The sequence below is a fragment of the Macaca nemestrina genome, chromosome 7, assembly GCF_043159975.1.
Source record: "Macaca nemestrina isolate mMacNem1 chromosome 7, mMacNem.hap1, whole genome shotgun sequence".
NCBI classification, from domain to species: domain Eukaryota; kingdom Metazoa; phylum Chordata; class Mammalia; order Primates; family Cercopithecidae; genus Macaca; species Macaca nemestrina.
Genome location: NC_092131.1, coordinates 85,740,993 through 85,763,485, shown reverse-complemented (window position 1 = coordinate 85,763,485; position 22,493 = coordinate 85,740,993). Strand labels below are relative to the sequence as shown.

Genomic DNA, 22,493 nt, shown 5'->3' with positions numbered 1-22,493 from the left:
AGAACTTTCTTCTTGGCACCCAAGGGGTCTACTCTGCCCCCTCACTCCTATGTCTCTTATGGCTGAGACTCTGTCACCACCTCCCCTAGAATCCATGAGATATCTTCCCCTGAATTAGAGCATACAGCCAGGGTGCTGAGGCACTCTGTGGTACTGGAATGGGTGGTTCAGGGATGTGTTTCTGGGCTTCTGGCTGCAAGAAGCCTCATCCTTTCTCCTTGTGTAAAGTATTGCTGGGAATCATCCCATTATGAGCCACTATTTACTGAATGCCTGACATGTGCCAGTGGCCATTCTCTGTCTTTTATGTAATTCTCATTCAATGATTACATACATCCTAATAATAGGTAGCTGGTATTTTGCCCATTTTACAGGTGAGGAAACAGAGGCTTGGGATAAGTAACTTATCCAAGATTCTATAGCCAGGAGTGACAGAGCTAGAGTTTAACTCAAATCTATTTGACTCTAGGGCCTTGCTATTAACCGTGCCACCACCATTCCTCCTGCGTTCTGTGAAGGAAGACCTCACACTTCCAAGGCCATCTGCTTGGTCTTTGGTTTGCCCATCCTGAGCCTTCTTACCATAGTGACCATGGCATGGTGACTCAGCACTTCTGAAGAGATCAGTAGAGCCATTGGGTTGGTGGCAGGATACAGCTATGGCAGGAAGGGAAGGAGAAACTTAGGGGGACTGTTTATTGGGCATGAAGTTAGAAAGAAAAATTCATCATCAAAACCATAGAATAAGCTGCTTAAAAGCTTTTCTCCCAAGAGAGAAGCTGTGAGTGTGTGAGGGTCATGGGCAGCTGCCCCCAGCTGGCAGAGGGCAGGATTTTGTATTGTGATGTACCAGGGTGTGGACACGGGCAGGAGAGCACTTACTTTTGGGAGTGGAACAAGACTCCAAGTGCAACCAAGTAAGTACCCAAACTTAGGCTCTGGCCAAAGACATAGAAAGCCCCTATTCTGCTTTCTCAGATGATGAATCTGTACCTCCTGAACTAATTTTTCATGTTTGTTTATGAGGCTTGAATATCTTGAAATTCTAATTCCTAGCCACTAGCTTAATAGTCTGTTTTCTATCAGTAGTATTTGCCAACGGGAATTGGCCATTTCATCATTGCAGAGACAGATTCCTTTGAGACAAAAGATCTTTATCAGAAAAGAAACTGTGACTGATTATGCCAAAAGATTGTCTTTTGTTACCATTTCGTTTTCATGAAAGGTGATGAATTATGCTTTCCAAAGACTCTGGGCATTGGACACACTTTCTCAAAACTGCACATCCAACTGAGAGACACAGAACTTAGACCCTAAATAATGCCATCAAAATAATAAAAAGTTTGTAAAAAGGAACCACATAGAAGTTAAAGAAGAAATGAAATAGGCCTAATAAAAGAAGATATCAGAACTGCATTAGAAATGAATGGAAATATTTAGAGGGTTTATGCATTCAACAAATATTTATTGGACAATTATTTTATCCCAAGCACTATGCTAAGTGTGAGGAAGGGAATGGGAGGGGAGGGAAGGGAAGGAAAGGAAAGAAAGGAGAGGAAGGACTGGGATGGAGGGAGGAAGGAAGGAAGGGAGGAAAAGAGGGAAGGAGGGAGGGTCTCTGCCATCCAGGGAAGGAGGGAGAGTCTCTGCCATCCAGGAGCTCAGAGCGCAAACAGACAACTATAGCCCATTGTCACCATGTCATAGTGGAGGTACATGCAAGTTGCAATGGAAGTACAACAGAAGACAAGGCTAGCCTCCAATTCTCATTGCCTGGTACATACACACATCTTCCACTATCACATCTCTAGAGTTCTAGCAGCAAAAAAGAAAGAGGTCTAATGATAAATATATGAAGTCTGTCTCCACTTGAGAGACCACCCAAAAAAGATTTGTTCTAAGGAAACTTATCCCTATTAAGAGCAGAATCATCTTGGAAATATACAGTTCCAAGGTGTGTTAGAAAGGTGTGTACAAAAAGACCAAAAATTCACATTTGGAAAAAGGCGTTAAAGTTGCCATTGTTTCTAGTAGGTAAACCCTGCAAAGTGTTGGGGCAGCATAGATCCTGCATGTGACGCCTGCATCTCACCTGCCCCAGAGCTGTTCTGACAGTGGCTGGAGCGTTTGCTGCACAGTTGCCTCGGTGTTCAGCAATTGCCAAAATAAAATGAAGCTATTTCATGATGATTAGAAAGAAATAATCAGCATCAATGAGGCCTCTAATGCATCTTCAGGAGTGAGTAGGAGGAATTAAGACCTGGTGGTCCTAAGACAAGAGACTTTTCTCTCTTGTCAGAGGAAGTTTGACTTGGGGGAGCCTGGAAAACAGGGACAGGAGATGGAGTGCCCCAGCCAGGCTGGTCCTGCCCAGGTTAGAGTTCTTGTAAAGCACCATCTGATTGTGTGTTTTCTGGTGGCTACGATAAGCTGATTTTTGGAGGAGGGACCAGGCTGGCTGTACACCCATGTGAGTATGACCCTGCAAGTGACCAGTGCAGAAAGAACTGACCACTTGTCTATGAGAAAACAGGCGATGATTTATAGCAAACTTGGGGATCTATTGAGAAGCACTCATTTTCCATTTCTACAAGCTCTCTTGGTGACATAAAATGTTCCCATTTCTCATACTAAACACAGAAGTGCCAAGAGCCAACTGAGTAAATGAAAATCTGAGCAGAATAATTTATAGAAACATAAAAAGAGTCCCAAATACTCAGTGCTTTCAAGCGAAGCTGATAATATCGGCACCAGATAATCTGAACATTCAGGAAATTAGCAAAGTGTCCTTGGGGGAAAGAGATGAGTTAATGGCAAACACAAATTCTCTTTTATTGCAGCAGGTAGCTAAATTCCCTGAATTGGCTAATAAACATGGTATGGGGATCCCTACCCATAGCATCTTCCTCTCTGGAGTTAGGAGAGTTTTCGACTTCCTCCTAAGGGTAAAAGTGGCCCAGACTCCTAACTGAAGGGCAAGTATACCACACGCAATTACAAGGTATAGAGGCAGCAGTGTATAGGGAGGCCCACAGACCTGGGGAAAATTCGGGCTCTACTCTCACTGGCTGTTTTCAATAAAGCCTCCACTTTCTCAACAGCAAAATGACTGTAACTACATCATAATAATATGAGATAATGGCCAGAATGTAAAAAGTGATCAATAAGTAGTAGCTTTTCTAAAATATTATTATAATTATTATTACTGAGGCTTTGCTTATACTAAGGTTTACACTATCATAAAGGGAAAGGGGAATTGCTTCCGTGGGAAGCACCAAAGACCCAGTGAGCCTTTTAGAATGTTGCTCTGAGACCCCAGTGGGTTCCAGCAGATTAGCATCAAGAAGGTTATCTCAAAGACCTTACCCACAGTGGGGGTACAGCAGTGCTTCCAAGATCATCTTTGGATCAGGGACCAGACTGAGCATCCAGCCAAGTAAGTAGAATGAAGCAGGAGAGCAAGGGAGGATGGACAACTATTTCTTCTTTGCCCAAAATGCCAACTTGAGCCCAGGTATTTTCCTCTGTGGGCTCCCAAATAGTTTCTTCCACCCATCCCCAGGAAATCCTCCATCCAGCACTCAGTGCTCTGCAGACATCATCCTTAGGCTGGGACCTTAGGAACCATGAGGCAGGCGATGAGCAAGGACTCCTGAACCTTCCACAAACGTATCCAAGATACTGCTGCCTGGAATTGAGGTTTTTGCTCTACTGAATTCTTAGTTAATTGAAACCATATGAAATCACAACCTCAGCCCAGGGAACCACAGCAGAATGGAGCAGGAGGAGAACTGTACATATCAGAAGTGAAATTTCAGTGCAAAAGAGCAGAAGGTCTAACTCTTAGGAGTGTGATTCTCCTGCCTTGTGGGGGAGATCAGTGTTTCTCTTATTTAAGTAACAGGTAAGTCCTGTGAGTTTCTGCAATGGTGTCACCCGTGGTGTGAATACTGGAGGAACAATTGATAAACTCACATTTGGGAAAGGAACCCATGTGTTCATTATATCTGGTGAGTCATCCCAGGTGGCACCACTTGCAACCCCATGGGCCAGTGTCGCTAATCCTTTCTCTGGGGATATCACTTATTACCATGGTGAGGCTTGCTGAAGATGTTGTAACTAATTGTCTTACAGAGGTCTGGGAAGGGAAAAGCATCACTATCTGTCTTGAATATTCATGTTTCTCTAGGTCAAACACATTAAAATTTGACTTTAATCATTCAATGGGTATTGTAAAATGCCTTCTATGTGACTATCACTCTATAAAATGCTAGACTGAGTATGAAGTGTAAGATAGATTCCTGTCCGGTCCTCAAGTGGTATAAAAACTAGACAAAAGTACAGAACTGTTGTAAATTAAGCAGCCCGAAAACTGTTCTAGTATTGGCCAGCTGATGATGTCAATGGACACAATAGAGATTCAGAGGGGATAGGGTGCTGGCTGAAAAGTTGGCCTAGATTGAGAAGTTTCATGTGGTACAAAGGATTCATTGAGCCCCAAAAGATGGATAAGATCTGTATGGGCAGAGAAAGGAGAGAAGGGCAGTTCTGGGCATAGGGAACAACAAGAAAGAAGGCATGATCCTGGGAATAATGAAGGCACATGCATTGTAGCCTAAGTATACATCTGATAATAAAATTGGTTGAAAAGTACTCAGAGAACATGTCTTTTTAGGCATGGAAAAAGGAAATACTAGAGCACGAGAATACAGAAATTAGGGCCGGGCCAGCCAGCCACTGGGAAACTGAGAATCCGATTTAGAGATGCAGACCAGAAGTGAAGGTGAGAGGAGCCAGCTACAGTGCTGCAGACCTCCCCTCTCCTTCCTCAGTGGGCTCTGAGAGGGATCAACCCACACCTTAGAGGAGGAGAAACCTAAGGGATTCTGTAATAGAGACACTGGGAGTGATATGAAGGTGTTACCTCCCAGTAGCAATTTGGCAAAGGAACCAGAGTTTCCATTTCTCACTGTACGTCTGCCCATGCCCACAGTTTCCTGATGCTCACTAGAACCTCAGTGGGACCCAGAGCCACTGTCACTAATTCTGATTTCTGGGTCCCTAGTGCCCAACTACAGGGACAGATTTAATGGTAAAGGAGCTTTCGATCACTGCTGTGTCCCTAGGGACCTAAAGCACTAGAGCACATGTGCTTCTGCAGTTCATTTTGAATGTAAAGGACAGTTCAGGATCTAGAATAGCTGAACTTCCACATCAAAAAGTTCGTTCCGTCTTGCCAAGCCTACCTTCTGATATCGTCAGTGATAGGATGTGTTATTCTTACTAGGGTAGAATAGGATGTCTGTCCCCAAAGGGCTCTGGCAGACAGACCCCTAAACACCTCCAAATTAAAAGCGGCAAAGAGATAAAGTTGAACTAGAGGTACATGGGGATACAAAGTATAATAGGTACATGGCATGAAAGTATAAAAAGGCTAAAAAAAACTCAGTACCTCTAACTCAGCCCCTGTTGCCGTTTCTCGGAGTCTTGTGTTCCGTGGCATTGCGCTTTCTATACCAACAGTGTCCAGTAGAACTTTCTGTGGCAATGGAAATGTTCTGTCAATCTCCACTGTCCCATGCAATGGCCACCAGCTACATGTGGCTATTGAGCTCTTGAAATGAAGTTTCCATTTTTAATTGAAAACATTTTATTTCACATTGACTAATTCTTATTTCAACAGCCACATGTAGCTAGAGACTATTATACTAGACAGAGCAGCCTAGATCTTCTCCAGTCTGACACCCACTGGCCCCAGGACTTGAGTGAGTGTTTAACCAGGACTCCAACTTGGGTTTCTGCCCCACAAAGCCACCCACTTTCCCTGATTAGGGGCCACCAGATGCAGGTTGGCTTGAGGATCAGCACTTCCAGACTCTTCTCTCCCCCTCTGCAGTGCTGCCCAAGACCCCCACTGATGACTAACAATCAGGGGGACGTGTTGGTGGAGCTAATGGCTTTCTGTCTGTCCCTTCCCAGCAAAGGAACTATGCCTTAGGGCCTTCACCCAGAGAGATGTCAGACTGCCCAAGTATAAGGAGGTTGGAGGGAAGTAGGCAGAATCCTCTGGAGCCACAGCTCTGGATGTCTCTCCCCTCTGACCATGCAGCCCACCCCTGCTCCACTGCTCCAGGGGCAGCTGCATGCTGCAGGCAGCTCTGCCTCCACTCAGCATCCCAGGGGCTGATTTCTTTGGTTTTGGATCCAGCTGGATGTCAGCATTGCCGAGACCACCATGGTTGGCTCACCAACTGTCGGGGAATCACCAGGGTCTGAGAAATCTTGTATGCATGTGAGGAGCTGTGGGAGCAGAGAACCACTGGGTGGGAAATTCTAATCCCCACCCTGCTGGAAACTCTCTGGGTGGCCCCAACATGCTAATCTCCGACAAACCTCTGCTTCCTCCTCAAAAGGCAGGAGGTCGGAAAGAATAAACAATGAGAGTCACATTAAAAACACAAAATCCTACGAAAATACTGAAGAGTGAGTCTCAGCACTAAGGAAAAGCCTCCAGCAGGTCCTGCTTTCTGAGGGTGAAGGATAGACGCTGTGGCCCTGCATGACTCACTAGCACTTTATCACAGCTATATTCTGCCAGGGTCAATGGCTCCAACTAACATTTGTTTGGTACTTTACAGTTTATTAAATAGATTTTTATATGGAGAAGCTCTCATTTCTTTCTCAGAAGAGCCTGGCTAGGAAGGTGGATGAGGCAACATATTCATTTTGCAGATGAAATTCCTGAGACGTAAGGAGCTGCTGTGACTTGCTCAAGGCCTTATATCGAGTAAACGGTAGTGCTGGGGCTTAGACGCAGGTGTTCTGATTTATAGTTCAAAACCTCTATCAATGAGAGGGAAATCTCCTGGTGATGTGATAGACTTCCCAACTTAATGCCAACATACCATAAACCTCCCATTCTGCTAATGCCCAGCTTAAGTTGGGGAGACCACTAGTTTGCTTTGCTCGGCCTTCTTTCCATGCCTGCCTTTGCTCTGCCAGAGTTATATTGCTGGAGTTTTGAAGAAGATCCTATTAAATAAAAGAATAAGCAATATCATTAAGTAGCCCTGCATTTCAGGTTTCCTCGAGTGGCAGGCCAGGCCTGGCAGTGAACGTTCACTGAAATCATGGCCTCTTGGCCAAGATTGATAGCGTGTACCTGTCCCTGAGTCCCAGTCCCAGTCCATCACAAGCAGCTGGTTTCTAAAACGCTGTTTCCCGTATAAAGCATGAGACCATGACTTGCCAGCCCCACGGAGCCCCGTTCTGGTACATCACTGGCATCTGGACTTCAGCCTGGGTTGGGGCCAAAGAAGGAAATGAGATCATGTCCTAACCCTGATCCTCTTGTCCCACAGATATCCAGAACCCTGACCCTGCCGTGTACCAGCTGAGAGGCTCTAAATCCAATGACACCTCTGTCTGCCTATTTACTGATTTTGATTCTGTGATGAATGTGTCACAAAGCAAGGATTCTGACGTGCATATCACAGACAAAACTGTGCTAGACATGAGGTCTATGGACTTTAAGAGCAACGGTGCTGTGGCCTGGAGCAACAAATCCGATTTTGCATGTACAAGCGCCTTCAAGGACAGCGTTATTCCAGCAGACACCTTCTTCCCCGGCACAGGTAAGGGCGGCTTTGGTGCCTTCGCAGGCTGTTTCCTTGCTTCAGGAGTGGCCTGGTTCTGCCCAGAGCTCTGGTCAACGATGTCTAAAACTCCTCAGATTAGTGGTCTTGGCCTCATCAATTGCCACAAAACCCTCTTTTTACTGAGAAACAGTGAGCCTTGTCCTGGCAGTCCAGAGAATGACACAGGAAAAAAGCAGATGAAGAGAAGGTGGCAGGAGAGGGCACTTGGCCCAGCCTCAGTCTCTCCAACTGAGTTCCTACCGCCTGCCTTTGCTCAGACTGTTTGCCCCTTACTACTCTTCTACGCCTCATTTTAAAGCCCTTCTCCAAGTTGCCTCTCCTTATTTCTCCCTGTCTGCCAAAAAATCTTTCCCAGCTTACTAAGTCAATCTCATGCAGTCACTCATTAACCCACCAAGCACTGGTTGTGCCGGTACATGAATGCACCAGGTGCTAAAGTGGAGGAATAAAAAGTCAGATGAGGGGTCTGCCCAGAGGAAGCTCCATTCTAGTTGGGGGAGGCCATCTGTCAGCTGGGAAAAGTCCAGAAAACTTCAGATTGGAATGTGTTTTAACTCAGGGTTGAGAAAACAGCCACCTTCATGACAAAAGTCAGGGAAGGGCTCTCTGAAGAAATGCTACTTGAAGGTACCAAGCATACCAAGGGCAGGGAGAGGACCCTATAGAGGCCTGGGACAGGAGCTCAATGAGAAAGGAGAAGAGGAGCAGGCATGAGTTGAGTGAAGGAGGCAGGGCCAAGTCACACGGCCTCCTAGGCCATGAGAGGGCAGACAGTATTCTAAGTATACCAGAAAGCTGTTAATCAGCTTCAAGCAGGGGAGGGACACCTAATTTGCTTATTTTATTTATTTTATTTTATTTTATTTTATTTTAAGACGGAGTTTTGCTCTTGTTGCCCAGGCTGGAGTGCAATGGCGCATCTCGGCTCACTGTAGCCTCCGCTTCCCAGGTTCAAGCGATTCTCCCGCCTCGGCCTCCCGAGTAGCTGGGATTACAGGCTCCCACCACCACACCCAGCTAATTTTTTGTATTTTTAGTAGAGACAGGGTTTCACTATGTTGGCCAGGCTGGTCTCAAACTCCTGACCTCAGGTGATCCACCCGCTTCAGCCTCCCGAAGTGCTGGGATTACAGGCGTGAGCCACCACACCCGGCCTGCTTTTCTTAAAGATCAATCTGAGTGCTGTATGGAGAGTGGGTTGTAAGCCAAGAGCAGAAGCAGAAAGGGAGCAGTTGCAGCAGAGAGATGATGGAGGCCTGGACAGGGCGGTGGCAGGGAGGTGGCCAACACCATTCAGGTTTCAAAGGTAGAACCATGCAGGGATGAGAAAGCCAAGAGGGGATCAAGGAAGGCAGCTGGATTTTGGTCTGAGCAGCTAAGTCAATGATAGTGCCATTTTATTAAGATGAAACCAAGGAACAAATTTGGGGTACAAGGATCAAAACTTTTTGGAACACATGAAAGTACCTGTTTATACTCTTTACGGCCCTTGCCACCGTGTATGCCTCACTGCCTCCATTGGACTCCAGAATGAAGCCACGCAAGAGCAGCGTCTATGCGTGATGGCACCTGTGGCCTATGTCATGCAACATGTACTTTGCACAAACAGTGTATATTGAGTAAATAGAAATGGTGTCCAGGAGCCAAGGTATCAGTCCTGCCAGGGCCAGGGGCTCTCCCTAGCATGTGCCCATGTGCTGTAAGTTCCCTCCAGATCTCTCCACAAGGAAGCATGGAAAGGCTGTAGACGTTCACCTGCCCAAGAACTAGGAGGTCTGGGGTGGGAGAGTCAGCCTGCTCTGGATGCTGAAAGAATGTCTGTGTTTTTACTTTCAGAAAGTGTCTGTGATGCCAACCTGGTTGAGAAAAGCTTTGAAACAGGTAAGACAGGGGTCTAGCCTGGGTTTGCACAGGGTTGCAGAAGTGATGAACCCGCAATAATCCTGCCTGGATGAGGGAGTGGGAAGAAATGAGTAGATGTGCGAATGAATGATGAGGAATGGAAACAGCAGTTCAAGACCTGCCCAGAGCTGGGTGGGGTCTCTCCTGAATCCCTCTCACCATCTCTGACTTTCCATTCTAAGCAGTTTGAGGATGAGTTTCTAGCTTCAATAGACCAAGGACTTTTTCCTAGGCCTCTGTATTCCTTACAACAGCTCCACTGTCAAGAGAGCCAGAGAGAGCTCCCGGGTGGCCCAGCTGTGAAATTTCTGACTCCCTTAGGGATAGCCCTAAACTAACCGGATCATCCTGAGGACAGTTTCACAGCCAAGAGGTTTTGCCTTCTTTCAAGAAAAGCAACAGTACTCACACAGGCTCTAGGCAATGGTCCTGTCTCTCAAGAATCCCCCACCACTCCTCACACCCACCCTGGGCCCATATTCATTTCCATTTGAGTTGTTCTTACTGAGTCATCTCTCCCGTGGTAGCGGAACTCACTAAGGGGCCCCTATGGACCCCAGGGATTGAAATGATAAATTCTGAGCAGCTACCCCATCCCCAGAAGGGCTCGGAAATAAAATAAGAGCCAAGTCTAGTTGGTGTTTTTGTCTTGAAACACAAAATACTGTTGGCCCTGGAAGAATGCACGAAATATGTTTGCAAGGGGATATGCACAGAAGCTGCAAGGGAGAGGTGATGCAGGAGCCGCAGGCCTCCCCCACCCAGCCTGCTCTGCCTTGGGGAAAACCATGGGTGTGTCCTGCAGGCCATGCAGGCCTGGGACATGCAAGCCCATAACCGCTGTGGCCTCTTGGTTTTACAGATATGAACCTAAACTTTCAAAACCTGTCAGTGATTGGGTTCCGAATCCTCCTCCTGAAAGTGGCCGGGTTTAATCTGCTCATGACGCTGCGGCTGTGGTCCAGCTGAGGTGAGGGGCCTTGAAGCTGGGGAGTGGGGGTTAGGCACGTGGGTCTCTGGGTGCACCCTAAGCTCTGAGAGCAAGCCTCCCTGCAGGGTCTTGCTTTTAAGTCCAAAGCCTGAGTGAGCCCACCAAACTCTTCTATTTCTTCCTGTTACAAATTCCTCTTGTGCAATAACAATGGCCTGAAACACTATAAAACATGCTCATTTCAGCCACCTCAGTTGAACTTCTCCCCTATGAGGTAGGAAGAACAGAAATGAAGAAACTGAGGCCACACAGCTAATGAGTGGAAGAAGAGAGACACCCGTTTACACCGCATGCCTTGTGCTGTACTTCTCTCACCATGTGACCTAAAGGGACCCCCCAAGGCCTCTCCTCATGTCCTCTCTCCCCATATGGCCCTCTTAGCTCAGTAGAAAGAAGACATTACACTCATATTATACCCTAATCCTGGCTAGAGTCTCCACGCCCTCCTCCCCCAGGGTCCCCAGTCATCTTGCTGACAACTGCATCCTGCTCCATCACCATCAAAAAAACTCCAGGCTGGGTGCGGGGCCTCACGCCTGTAATCCTACCACTTTGGGAGGCAGAGTCTCCCAAAAGTAACTGTAGTCCCAGTTACTTAAGAGGCGGAAATGGGATGATCGCTTGAACCCTGCAAGATCAAGGCTGCAGTGAGTTGTGATCACGCCACTGCACTCCAGCCTGGAAGACAAAGCAAGATCCTGTCTCAAAAAAATAAAAAAATAAGAACTCCAGGGTCCATTTGCTCCTAGAACTCTACCACACAGCCCCAAACAGAGCCATCTCCATCACACCCCTAACAGTCCTGGGTCCTCCTCAGTGTCCAGCCTGACTTCTGTTCTTCCTCATTCCAGGTCTGCAGGATTGTAAGACAGCCTGTGCTCCCTCGTTCCTTCCTCTGCATCGCCCCTCCTCTCCCTCTCCAAGCAGAGGGAGCTCTCCCACCCCCATGGAGGAGAAAGCTGCTACCACCTCTGTGCCCCCCGGCAATGCCACCAACTGGATCCTACCCAAATTTGTGATTAAGATTGCCGAAGAGCTGCCAAACACCGCTGCCACCCCCTCTGTTCCCTTATGGCTGCTTGTCACTGACTGACATTCACGGCAGAGGCAAGGCTGCTGCAGCCGCCCCTAGCTGTGCACATTCCCTCCCGCTCCCCAGAGACTGCCTCCACCACCCCACAGATGATGGATCCTCAGTGAGTTCTCTTGGGCTCTAGGTCCTGGAGAATGTTGTGAGGGGTTTATATTTTTTAAATAGGGTTCATAAAGAAATACATACTATTCTTCTTCTCAAGACATGGGGGGAAATTACCTCATTAATGAGGCCCTGCTATGCTGTGTATCTGGGTGTGTTGTATATCCTGCTGCCAATGGCTTCATTAAAATGGTTTGGAAGAGCAGAGACTGTGCCTCTGTTTGACTGGGTTTGGTTGCAGTCATTTTCTGCTTGCTGGTAATCACTAGCTGGGCAGAGAAAAACCAAGGCATTTGTCTATGATGCGGTCCAGGAAGCCTCATTCAACAAGCTGCCTAAGTCAACCTCTTCTTGGAATAACCTCTAAAAGCTTCCGCTTAGCAGGCTATGCTGAGGGCCGGGAAAACCCACCTACCGGCTTGGGCCCCTTCTCTTCCACTCTCATGCCACGCCACGGGACCACCCATAACAGGAGCCCATACACATGGGTGGCAGTGACCTGCAGCAGACAGGGACCACACAGCAAGTGTCCCCAAAATGCCACCCACGTCTCCTGCCCTCCAGGAGCATTTCCTTTGCCTCTCCTCTCAGACTGGGTTTCCACTGAAACTGCATTGTCTCACAAATTCATGGCTGGGGACCACCCACCACTCTGCTGCCTGGCCCAGCCCCACGCCAGCCCTTTGAGGTGCCCAATCTGACAGCAGGAGCAGGGTTGAGAGGAGGCTGTGGCCCCAGCAGGACTTTATGTTCCCACCATCCCGGATGTGAGAATGAGGAAAAAGGAGATGAGTTGTCTCCCCACGAGCCCAGAGATTTGACCGAGGAGAGTCGATGCCCTGAGCTCTCCCCTGGAAGAAAAGACATGGGGCTCCCTGGGGTCCACAGCACACTGTGCTCTCCCTCCTGAGACTCCTGCTGCCAGAGCACCTTTCCCCAGGGTCAGGGATGCCGAGGGGAACACAGCTTAGAGACCACTCCCCCATCCACCCAGCAAGCACAGCTACCAAGACCCAAAGCTGAGGCTTACCAACGCCCGGGGGTGGGAGAGGGTTCCATCCCTGAATACCTCCATGGTTCCCCTATGCGTCTGACCATCCCAGCCAGAAATACGTAAATCCTCTCAGCTACAGCTCAGGCCTGCTTTTTTTCACAGGGAAGAAGCTACAGGTTGAGTATCCCTTCTCTGAAATGCATGGTACCAGAAGTGTATCAGGTTTTGGATTTCTTTTCTTTTTGAGTCGGAGGTAGAATATTAGCCTTATACTTACCAATTCGACATCCCTAATCTAAAAATCTGAAATCCAAGATGCCCCAGTGAGCATTTCCTTTGAGCATCATGTGGGCACTTAAAAAGCTTCAGCTTTTGGAGCATTTCACATTTCAGATTTTTGAATTAGGGATACTTAACCTGTACCAGCTTTAACAGGTGACCTAGAGCACACCCCTGCCCTCTACAGGCTTATGTGTCGCCACTTACGAAATGTCGGGTAGGACTGGAGGCTACCTCCCACTCCCTGCACCGCTGATTCTGTGCCCCCTGTAGAATTAAGAACCAGTGTCCCCTCTCCTGGTCAGCCCTACTGAGGGGAGTCACAAAATCCCCAGTTCTTTCTAAGCTGCCCCATCTCTCACCTACATCCAATCCCCTTAAAGATCACCAAAGGGAAAGGGCTCAGAACTCCATCACAGCAGGGCCACCCTCACACATGGTAGGACTGTAGCACCTTCACAAAGGCGGGGTTTGCCACCTTTGGGGAACTCTGGGGGGCCTCTACCTCCTCACCAGTCTGACACAATGCCAGAGATTCCACCATTGGGAATTTCTTATAATTAAAGCATTCTCTTCCCTGTATTAAATGAAAATGCCCCTGGGAGGGTTAATAGAGCAAGCCTTTATCAACCATTAAAAACTGAGGGCCAGTTAGTTTCTCTTTCTTTTCCCCCTGAAGTGGTAATTCATTTTGCTTTGTAGAAAAAAGATTCAGGCGAGGGAAGTGTGGGTGACTGGGGAGGCAGGTCTGCTCTTTTGAGTTGGCTGCAGTGACATGGAGGTCATAGGGCTGAGGGAAGGAAACAGGAGCCTGGAAGGCAGTGAAGAGGTGAAAGATAGACCCCTGCAATAATCTTAGAGGCGACCCAGACTGCAGGAGACCTGCAGGAGGCCTGCGGGAGCCTGTGGAGGCCTGCCAGCCCAGTGCCCTCAGAGAGCAAGGACAGTCACTGGTCCCCCAAGGCCTCCCACAGATCTATGCAAGGTGATGCAGCAGGGGCTATGGACCCACCCACACCCAAGCAAGGAGGCAAGATGACAAGGCCAGGGCAGGTAGGGAGCCATCTGGAGAGCGGGCTCAGCTCCACCCTTGAGAAATTTCCATCTAAATCCAGGAGATGCTCTATTCAGCAAGAACCTTCCCTCACGTCTGAGGCTGTTAAACCTAAAGCCAGTTAGGGCAGAGGTCAGAGGGGTGGACCAGGAGCAAGTGGGTTGAGGCTGAGCAAGTGTTGGGGGTGGGGCCAGAGACTCCATCCATCTCCGACTGCTCTGCTCACATGTCTGGCTCCGGGCCCACCTGGGATGTCAGAGGGAATTAGAGTGGCCTTGTGAGAAGGCTCAGCAGAAGGGCTCCTGTGCCCACTGGGCAGGTCAGCACTGAGCCTAGCACCACCACAATAAAGCCCCTCAGTGCAGAGGGCCCAGCTATAAGGAACTGGGCATTGCTTGGCCTGGAGGGAATAGGAAGCTGAGGAGACCTGGAAACACAGTCATGAAGAGCCCGGCCGTGAAGACCCACAGACCCTGCGAGCCAGGGCCATGGGCTGCAGCTGCAGCTCTACCAGCCTGGACCCAACCTCAGGCCAACATCCCAGCAGGGAACATGTTACTAAGGCCAGCTTTAGAAGGGACTTCTCTGGACACATGCCCTACTGTCCCAAAAGACTTAAGCACAGGCCAGTCCCAAAGGCGTAAGAATGGACTAAATGAGCTCTCGTGGCCCCAGGCCTAAGATTCTAGAGGACTCTCTGAAACTTCACTCGGAGACCTGACCTCTGAGGGCAACTGGAGTCACAGCCACTCAGGCGAAACGGCAGGCTACACAAGCACCGTGTTTCAGGAGCGTCCTGGTGGGGTCTTTGGCTCTGACAGAGCAACCCCTCTGCTGTTACCCTTACTGGGGGCAGCCATCTGAGTCTTAAGGGTTTGCTTATTTTTTAGGTCCAAACATAAAATTCAATTCCCCTGGGATCATGTATACAGACAGACCTATAGCACCTTATTATCAGGTACCATCCTGGTGGGGAAGTCCCCTGGCCTGTGTGCTCTGTGGGACGGGAATGTTCCTTGTCATCAATGTGTCCCCAGGAACTAGAACAGTGCCTGGCACACAACAGATGCCATTAAATAAATAAGTGAATGACTCCTGCAGTTAGGCTCTGGGTGGGGGGAGCTGAGTGTGAGGAGTGGGGAGTACAGGAGAAAGGAAAGTGGGGATTAGTAGAGGAAGTGGTCAGGTGAGTCAATGTTTCACAGTTTTGCCAAGAGCTAAAGTAACTTGTCAAGAACTTCAGAACAAGCAAAACCTGAGTGGTGGCCCCTTGGTCAGGGCAGCCCCCAGGCAGGCACACATCTATCCAATGAAGCCTGGAGGACAGGGACTGTGGGAAAGCATACAGGGTAGCTGGGAGTCTGACCTCACTGTGTGACTACACCGAGGTCCGGGGCCAACAGTCACTTTATGTGGGTTCACCTCAGTTTCTCCATGAGTCCTACTCTAAAACCCATCTACCTCCTTGATCCATGTGTGGGAAGACGAGCTTCTGACTGGGATGAGTCTGGGGGAGCAAGCACATGGAGACCCAGTGCTGTCATTCTGGCTGCGGGAAGGCTGCAGGACCACCAGCGCCCTGCGTCTGCGTCAAGGCCCCCTGGGCAACGCGGTGAGGGGTGGGGGGTGCAGGCCTCCTTTCACACAGAGACACACATGCCTGAGGCCTCTCTGCGTAGCACACATAGAGCTATCTTTTGCAATTAATAAACAGGTCAGACATTGAGTCAGTAGCCACAAGTAGAACAGGAAGTGGAAAAAGTCTCCCACTTCCCTCCAGGTGTTTGGGGGCTGGGGCGGTCCCCTCCCATTTCCATGATGTCATGGTTACCAAGAGGGGCAAGTAGGGCACCCTTTGAAGCTCTCCCACAGAAGCCACATCCTCTGGAAAGAAGAGTTAAAAATACTGAGTTAGAGATAGCATCGTCCCAGGCCACGTGCCGAGGGGAGCAGGCTGTGCCGTTACACCACCCGCCAGCCGCAGGTGCAGCAAGGCCAACACGCCAGGCTGGGAGGGGCTGCCGGCCCCTCTGTGACTTGCACCGGGCCCGCTGCCTGCTGGGGCGGTGCTGCTGGCCCCACTGCTGAGCCGCCTCCCTCACCGCACCTCTGCTGCCCCTCCAAACCAGCCAAGATCAGACCTCGATCTCACCTGGTTAAGTGCTTACTTAGTACAGGACAAACCCTCAGGGCTCTCCTGGGAGGGAGGGATGTGGGGAGGCTGTATCTGTCCCCACACACAGCTAGGGCTGATTCTCTGAGGGACCCCCTTCAATAGCCCCCCCTTACCCTGATGTTTGTCCATTAGGTGATGGCCCTAATGGACGCCTTGATGGACACGTCCGGGACCCAGGGACCCGGAGACCAGGAATCTGCAGGTCTCCGGGAGCCGCAGAACCTGAAACCCAAAAATACCAGGCTTGATCGCCGGCTCTTTGGTAGTGTCGCCATCCACCCGCATGGGGGCAGCAGCGCTCCACCAAAAAGACCTCTCCTCCCTTTGTCTGTTAATTCTGGAGAGAGAAAGCCCCCAAGGTTTAGGAAAAGCTCTTTTCCGAGGAAAATAAAAGGGCAGGTGACTTTTATCCCACAAGTCCCTGCCCTGTGCCCGTCACTTTGCTGGGCGCAAGACCTGTGTTATCATGTCACATCCCCACAGAGAGGAGGGACTGGGGGCTGGGCCGGCAGCAGGGGGCGCTGCTCGTCCGGGATCGTCAGACCCGCTCCACCTGGAGCCCTGCAGAAAGTGCAGAGGGAGGGCTGGGGGCCCGGAGGAAGCCTTGGATTCGGCATTAGGGTGGCTGGCGTCCGGAATCCACCACTTCATAGAGCTGTGCCTTTGGCAGGTCACTAATCGCCCACCGCCTCAGTTTCCCAGTGGGCCCAACTCTCTCTCATGGGTAATTTAAGAACCAGGCTTTCTTTGGCATTGTATACCTGCCACGTGCCAGACTGTGTCGTGCTCTGGGGATTCAGTCTCTGTGCAAACTATGACCCCATACAGATGAAGTCCAAGAACAGGCAAAACGCATCACAGGTGATAGAAATTAGGGCACTGTTTGCCTCTGGGGTAGAAGGATAGATTGAAAAGGGGCATGAGGAAACCTTCGGGGTGGTGGAAATGTTCCATATCTTTATCTTGGGTGATGGCTAAATGGGTGTGTGTGTGTGTGTGTGTGTGTATATATATATACACACACACATCTCAAATACATCATTAGTGCATTTTCTTCTATGTAAATTATGCCTCAAAAAAGTACTGCTCCCATTAAATACACACACACACAAACACACACACACAAACACAGAGTTTCTGTCTTCAAGGAGCTAACAGTCCAGTGAGTAGTGGGTATGAAAGAGATGTGTTAACGGCTGCAATCGCAAGACAGAGGCTTTTGTTATTATACTATCTTCTGGCAGGAGTCCTCAGGCGGGAGGCAGGAGAACCAGTTGTTTGTCCCTAAGTGTCACTGCCCCTCACGAGCCTTCTCTCCTGGGGCCTTTAATTTTTCTGAGTCCCCACGTGTTATTATTCACATAGAGATAAAAATACCTGCCCACCTATTCTTAGTGTTGTTGAAGGGATTGAAAGCAATCATGGGTGTGGAATGCTTAGTAAACTGAAATCCCAATGCAAATATGAAGTGGGAATGCATCAGAAAGCCCAGAACCATGACCTGAGTGAGATGGGTTGGGCTGGGTCAGATGGCACTGCCATACTGAGAAAAAAGTGGGCTGGCTGTGGCTTCACGCAGCCCAGGACAGCTCAGAACTCCCCAGGCCCTGCCGGTGCGCTGGTGTTTCTCATAGTATGTGGCCACCTCTCCAGTCACTTCGGCCCCAGGAGCTTCTTGTTACACCGTGATTTTGTCACTACCTCTGCAGCTTCCCGCCTCCTGCTTCCGGCTTCTGGAAGGAAGCGCGTGATGGAGAGGAAATGACGGAGCCAGGAGGCAGTGGTCAGGCAGAGCCGAGTTTCTGACAGAAGCCAACACTTCTGGCCCCACAGTGCTCACAGCCTCCCTGACTCTCCTCACCACATCACAGCTGAAAAGGCTCATGTCTTATCTCTCCTCTCAACCCCTGGGGGCTTCTCTGCTTTCAGAAGGACCCCCTGGGAGCCCCTGGCAGGACACATCTGAAAGCACGGAGCCAGACCTCTGCAGCCCCCTCCAGCGGGCAGGTTCTGTGGGTAGCCATCTCCTCGCAGGCCAGAACACCCCACATCACTCCAGGAGGGTTTCGCCACCTTTGAGAAGAGAGGAGTCCAGTGTCTGTTTGCTCTGGAAACGTGGGCATGTTCCCATTCCAAAGGCGACAGGATCCGAGGGGGGGATCATTCCCATTTTCAAAGCCTTCCTAAAATCCCACTGAGCAGTGGGGAAGAGTGCAAGTCTACCCTTTCCCTGAACCGCCCACATGAAATTTAGCAACAACAACAAAAAAGGAAAATATTACAGCAAGATCATGTAAGCGTAAGAAGACAAGGTTGGCAGGACCTAAGTCTGGGTAGATGAAGGAATATGGTTTACATAATGGGGAGCACCTAGTCTCCATTTCATGCTTCCAGCCTTGATGGGAGGAAAGTAGGTAAACCTTAAAAGGGACTTCTTTCCAATGGAGGCTGCAAGATTCTATTTTTACCAACCTCTAAGGTGTCCACCTTATCCTTGCTGACCCAAGTTATTCCAGTGACTTACCAAGGGACATGGGTGGAACGACATCCTTATCTGGACTCCTTATTAACAATACCTGCATCTGTACAACACCAAAGCAAACATCACCTCTTTTGATCAGAATGATAAACCCAAGTGGTAGGCAGAGTATTCTCTCCCCTTTTACAAATGAGATGCACATGGAGCGGCTTGCACAGGATCATGGTGAACTAGGCCCTGACCCCACCAGACTCAGATCCCAGTCTTTCCACCAAACTCGGTGGACTCAGAAATACCAAGTGGTTCCAGATTCAGCCATCAGAGGAAGGAGCATGAACTGAGTGGCATTCCGAGGCCCCCGAAGACTAAGTGTCTTATTTCCTGCCTCCGTGGCCCTTCCCTCTTTCCGACTCTGCCTGCATGGAGTTGATCCCCCTTCAGGATAAGATCAGAATGGCAAAGCAGAGTTCTGTACCCTTAGGAGGCACTCCCTCAATAAATATCTGATGTTGCCGGGCGCGGTGGCTCATGCCTGTAATCCCAGCACTTTGGGAAGCCAAGGCGGGCAGATCACTTGAGGTCAGGAATTCAAGACTAGCCTGGCGAACATGGTGAAACCCCGTCTCTACTAAAAATACAAAAAAATTAGCCAGGTGTGGTGGTGGGCGCCTGTAATCCCAGCTACTCGGGAGGCTGAGGCAGGAGAATTGCTTGAACCCAGGAGGCAGAGATTGCAGTGAGCCGAGATCACGCCATTGCACTCCAGCCTGGGCAACAGAGCAAGACTCCATCTAAAAACAAAACAAAAAAAATTATCCACTACTCAAGCATATGCCAATGGGGATAACTAAAGTAATATCCAGACACACTCCCCATGGCTGGTCCCTTCGCTGACTCTTTCTCAGCTGCCAGATCTCAGCCTATAGGTTACCTGGTCAGGGAGGTCCTTCCTAAACACTCTAAGCAGCTCCCTCCCCAGCCCCATTTACTGTCACATTGTATTGTTTACTTCTTTCCTTTACTCCACTCACAACAAAATTATTTCATTTATGTAATAATTTGGCTCTCTTCCCTACTGGAATTTAAGGCTCAGAAAGTGAGGCGGCTTGTCCGTTCTGATCACTTCTGTAGCACTTAAGGTAAGCAAAAATTGAAAGGGGTAAAACAGAAAGAATAAGCTCTGCCATCAGATGTCTCTTATTTATACCCTGACACTAGATTGGGGTTAAATGTGGAGAATCATTGAAGCTGTTAGACATATGGGAGCTTGCTAGCCTTTTGACGTGTGTGTATATGCACACATGAGGGAAAATTTCAATTAAAAGTTAAAAACAAAGTTGTTTATCCCTGGGTTTTAACAGTCCTGAATAGCAGGCCTCAAAGGGGGCTCCTAGGGAGGTCTCTCCCCTTCTCCCAGGGACAGCCAGGCCTGCCATTGGCCACCACAGTGCTTTAGCTGAAAGTCAGTGAAATGGATATGTAGCTGAGGGAGAAAAGCAGTATGTCGTGGAATCCTCAGAGCTTCTGGTGAGTGCTGAAAGGAATGAATGACACATTTGTAGAGCAATTACATTAACATGTCTTCACGTACGTTTTGTTGGGATAACCACAGTATGAAGTATTATTATCCCCATGCTTATTTTATGATTTATCTCATTCAAAGCCTAACCCAAATGCTTTCAGCTAGACAGAAATAAGATTCAAACCTAACACTTGCTGAGTCTCCATCTCCTCATCAGGAAAATAAGAATGCCACCCACCTCCTTCATGCAATGATAGGGAAACGTACGTAACAGGAGGGTGCTTAACAGTTTGCCAGACACGTGGTCCACGCTCACTCACTCCTCTCACTCACTCCTCGACAGGAAGGGCTGTGTCTTATCTTTTCTAATGCCATGCACTACCTAGCACAAAGCCTAAGTGTGTAATTATTTGCTAAATTTTAGAGGCAAAAGGTCAACAGACAGTAAGTGGCAGAACAAGTCCTTGAATCAACACTTCCAGATCAAAGTGTTTTCCACAATACCAGGCTGCCTCTCTGGTGGTTTGAAAATACTTTTTTAAAATCCCATTGACAGAACTTGGACCTACCTATAAATTCAATGTAAGCAAATAAAATACTTTGTTTAGTCCTTCAAAAGCTTCCTCCCACTTTTTTCCTACTCCCTCCTCTAAGATCCTTGTTCTAGAAAGTGTTTTCTCCCACAGCAGAAATCCATTTTTTATATTTGTTAAAAACTTTTAAATAAACCGTAGTTATTAAGTCATTTCACACTCAAACTTTTATTATAGACTCCCAGAGCCGAGCTGCAACCCAACAAGACAGGAGAGCAGCAGAGTCTCCCGCTAAGTTTGTAAACAAGCTCCCTGGCCTCTATAACCTCCAACACCGGGGAGCATGCCTCTGTGACCTCCCCAAGTATTTTCTAGCCATCACAACAAAAGTGTTTTGAAGCCCAAGATGAAAGGATGTGATCACAAGAGGCCGAAGGTATAGGCTGCTAAGAGAAGAAAACAAGAGAGATGGTTTCCATGTGATAGGGGCCAGGAAATGTGTGGGCAGGAGGTGCTCAGGGCTGGGCTTCCCACCACTGCAAAGAATGGCAGGGAATAGACTTTCCACAGTGTTTGTGGTGAATGGCTTCCGGCCCCATAAAAGAGCACAGAAAACAAAAATAAACCACCCCACAGAGGTGTTAAGCAAGGGGAAGCAGGAAATGCTAGGGTCTACCTCACTCTCCATGCAGTAGTCCTCAAAATCAACTCCTTCAACATACTTCAGCTGAAAAAACACCAAAGAATCAGAAACGCAATGGGGCTTGGGGGTGTGTCTTTAAGTTCGAGACAGGGTCTCGCTCTGTTGCCCAGGCTGAAGTACAGTGGTGCCATCATGTAGTCTCTACCTCCTGGGCTCAAGTGACTCTCCCAACTCAGCCTCCCGAGTAGCTGGGACTACAGAGGTGCACCGCCATGCCCAGCTAATTTTTTTTTGTTTTTGTACAGACAGGGACTCACTGTGTTGCCCAGGTTGGTCTTGAACTCCTGGGTTCAAGCCGTTCTTCCACCTTGGCCTCCCAAAGTTCTGGGATTACAGGTGTTAGCCACTGCACCTGGCGTTTTTTCAGTGTTGTTTCATTTTTTTTTTGTTTTTTGTTTTTGTGACTAAGTTTCGCTTTTGTTGCCCAGGCTGGAGTGCAATGGCACAATCTTGGCTCCCTACAACATCTGCCTACCAGGTTCAAGCGATTCTCCCGTCTCAGACTCCTGAGTAGCTGGGATTACAGGCACAAGCCACCACGCCTGGCTAATTTTTGTATTTTTAGTAGAGACGGGGTTTCGTCATATTGATCAGGCTGGTCTCCTGACCTCAGGTGATCTGCCCACCTCGGCCTCCCAAAGTGCTGGGATTACAGGCATGAACCACCATGCTTGGCCTTTTAAGAACAGGGTCTCACACTGTTGCTCAGGCTGGAGTACAGTGGCTACTCACAGGTCCACAGTTAATTCTTCAGTACGTGTGAAATTGAGAACCATAAAGCAAATCAACAGAAGCATAAAAACAAGAGTTACCTATAATGAGCCTTTAACTAAATCTAATCCCAAGACTTCTAAAGCAGTCTGTAGGTTTTACCCCTGAAGCGAATATTGAAAAGACACACCAAAGATGAATGTTTCCTGTTGATGGTAACTGGCTTGGGTAAATCACAACCTCTGAGACCACAGCTGACCTGGCAAATGGGAATTTAATACCTGTCCCATGTACCT

General features: G+C 48.7%; 1 long non-coding RNA gene and 1 gene segment (V, D, J or C); both read left to right on the top strand.

The window, feature by feature from the left end:
- LOC105499651 (T cell receptor alpha chain constant-like) overlaps positions 1 to 11,951 on the top strand; it is a 48,811-nt gene extending 36,860 nt beyond the window's left edge. The window contains 4 exon segments of the C gene segment in view: positions 7,362 to 7,634; positions 9,495 to 9,539; positions 10,423 to 10,530; positions 11,403 to 11,951. Coding sequence covers positions 7,362 to 7,634; positions 9,495 to 9,539; positions 10,423 to 10,529 — 425 coding nt within the window.
- Positions 11,952 to 15,973: 4,022 nt separating this feature from the next.
- LOC105499636 (uncharacterized) lies at positions 15,974 to 17,249 on the top strand. The gene is made up of 2 exons (XR_011626018.1): positions 15,974 to 16,228; positions 16,382 to 17,249. It is a non-coding gene; the product is annotated as an uncharacterized lncRNA (long non-coding RNA).
- The last annotated feature ends 5,244 nt before the right edge of the window (positions 17,250 to 22,493 follow it).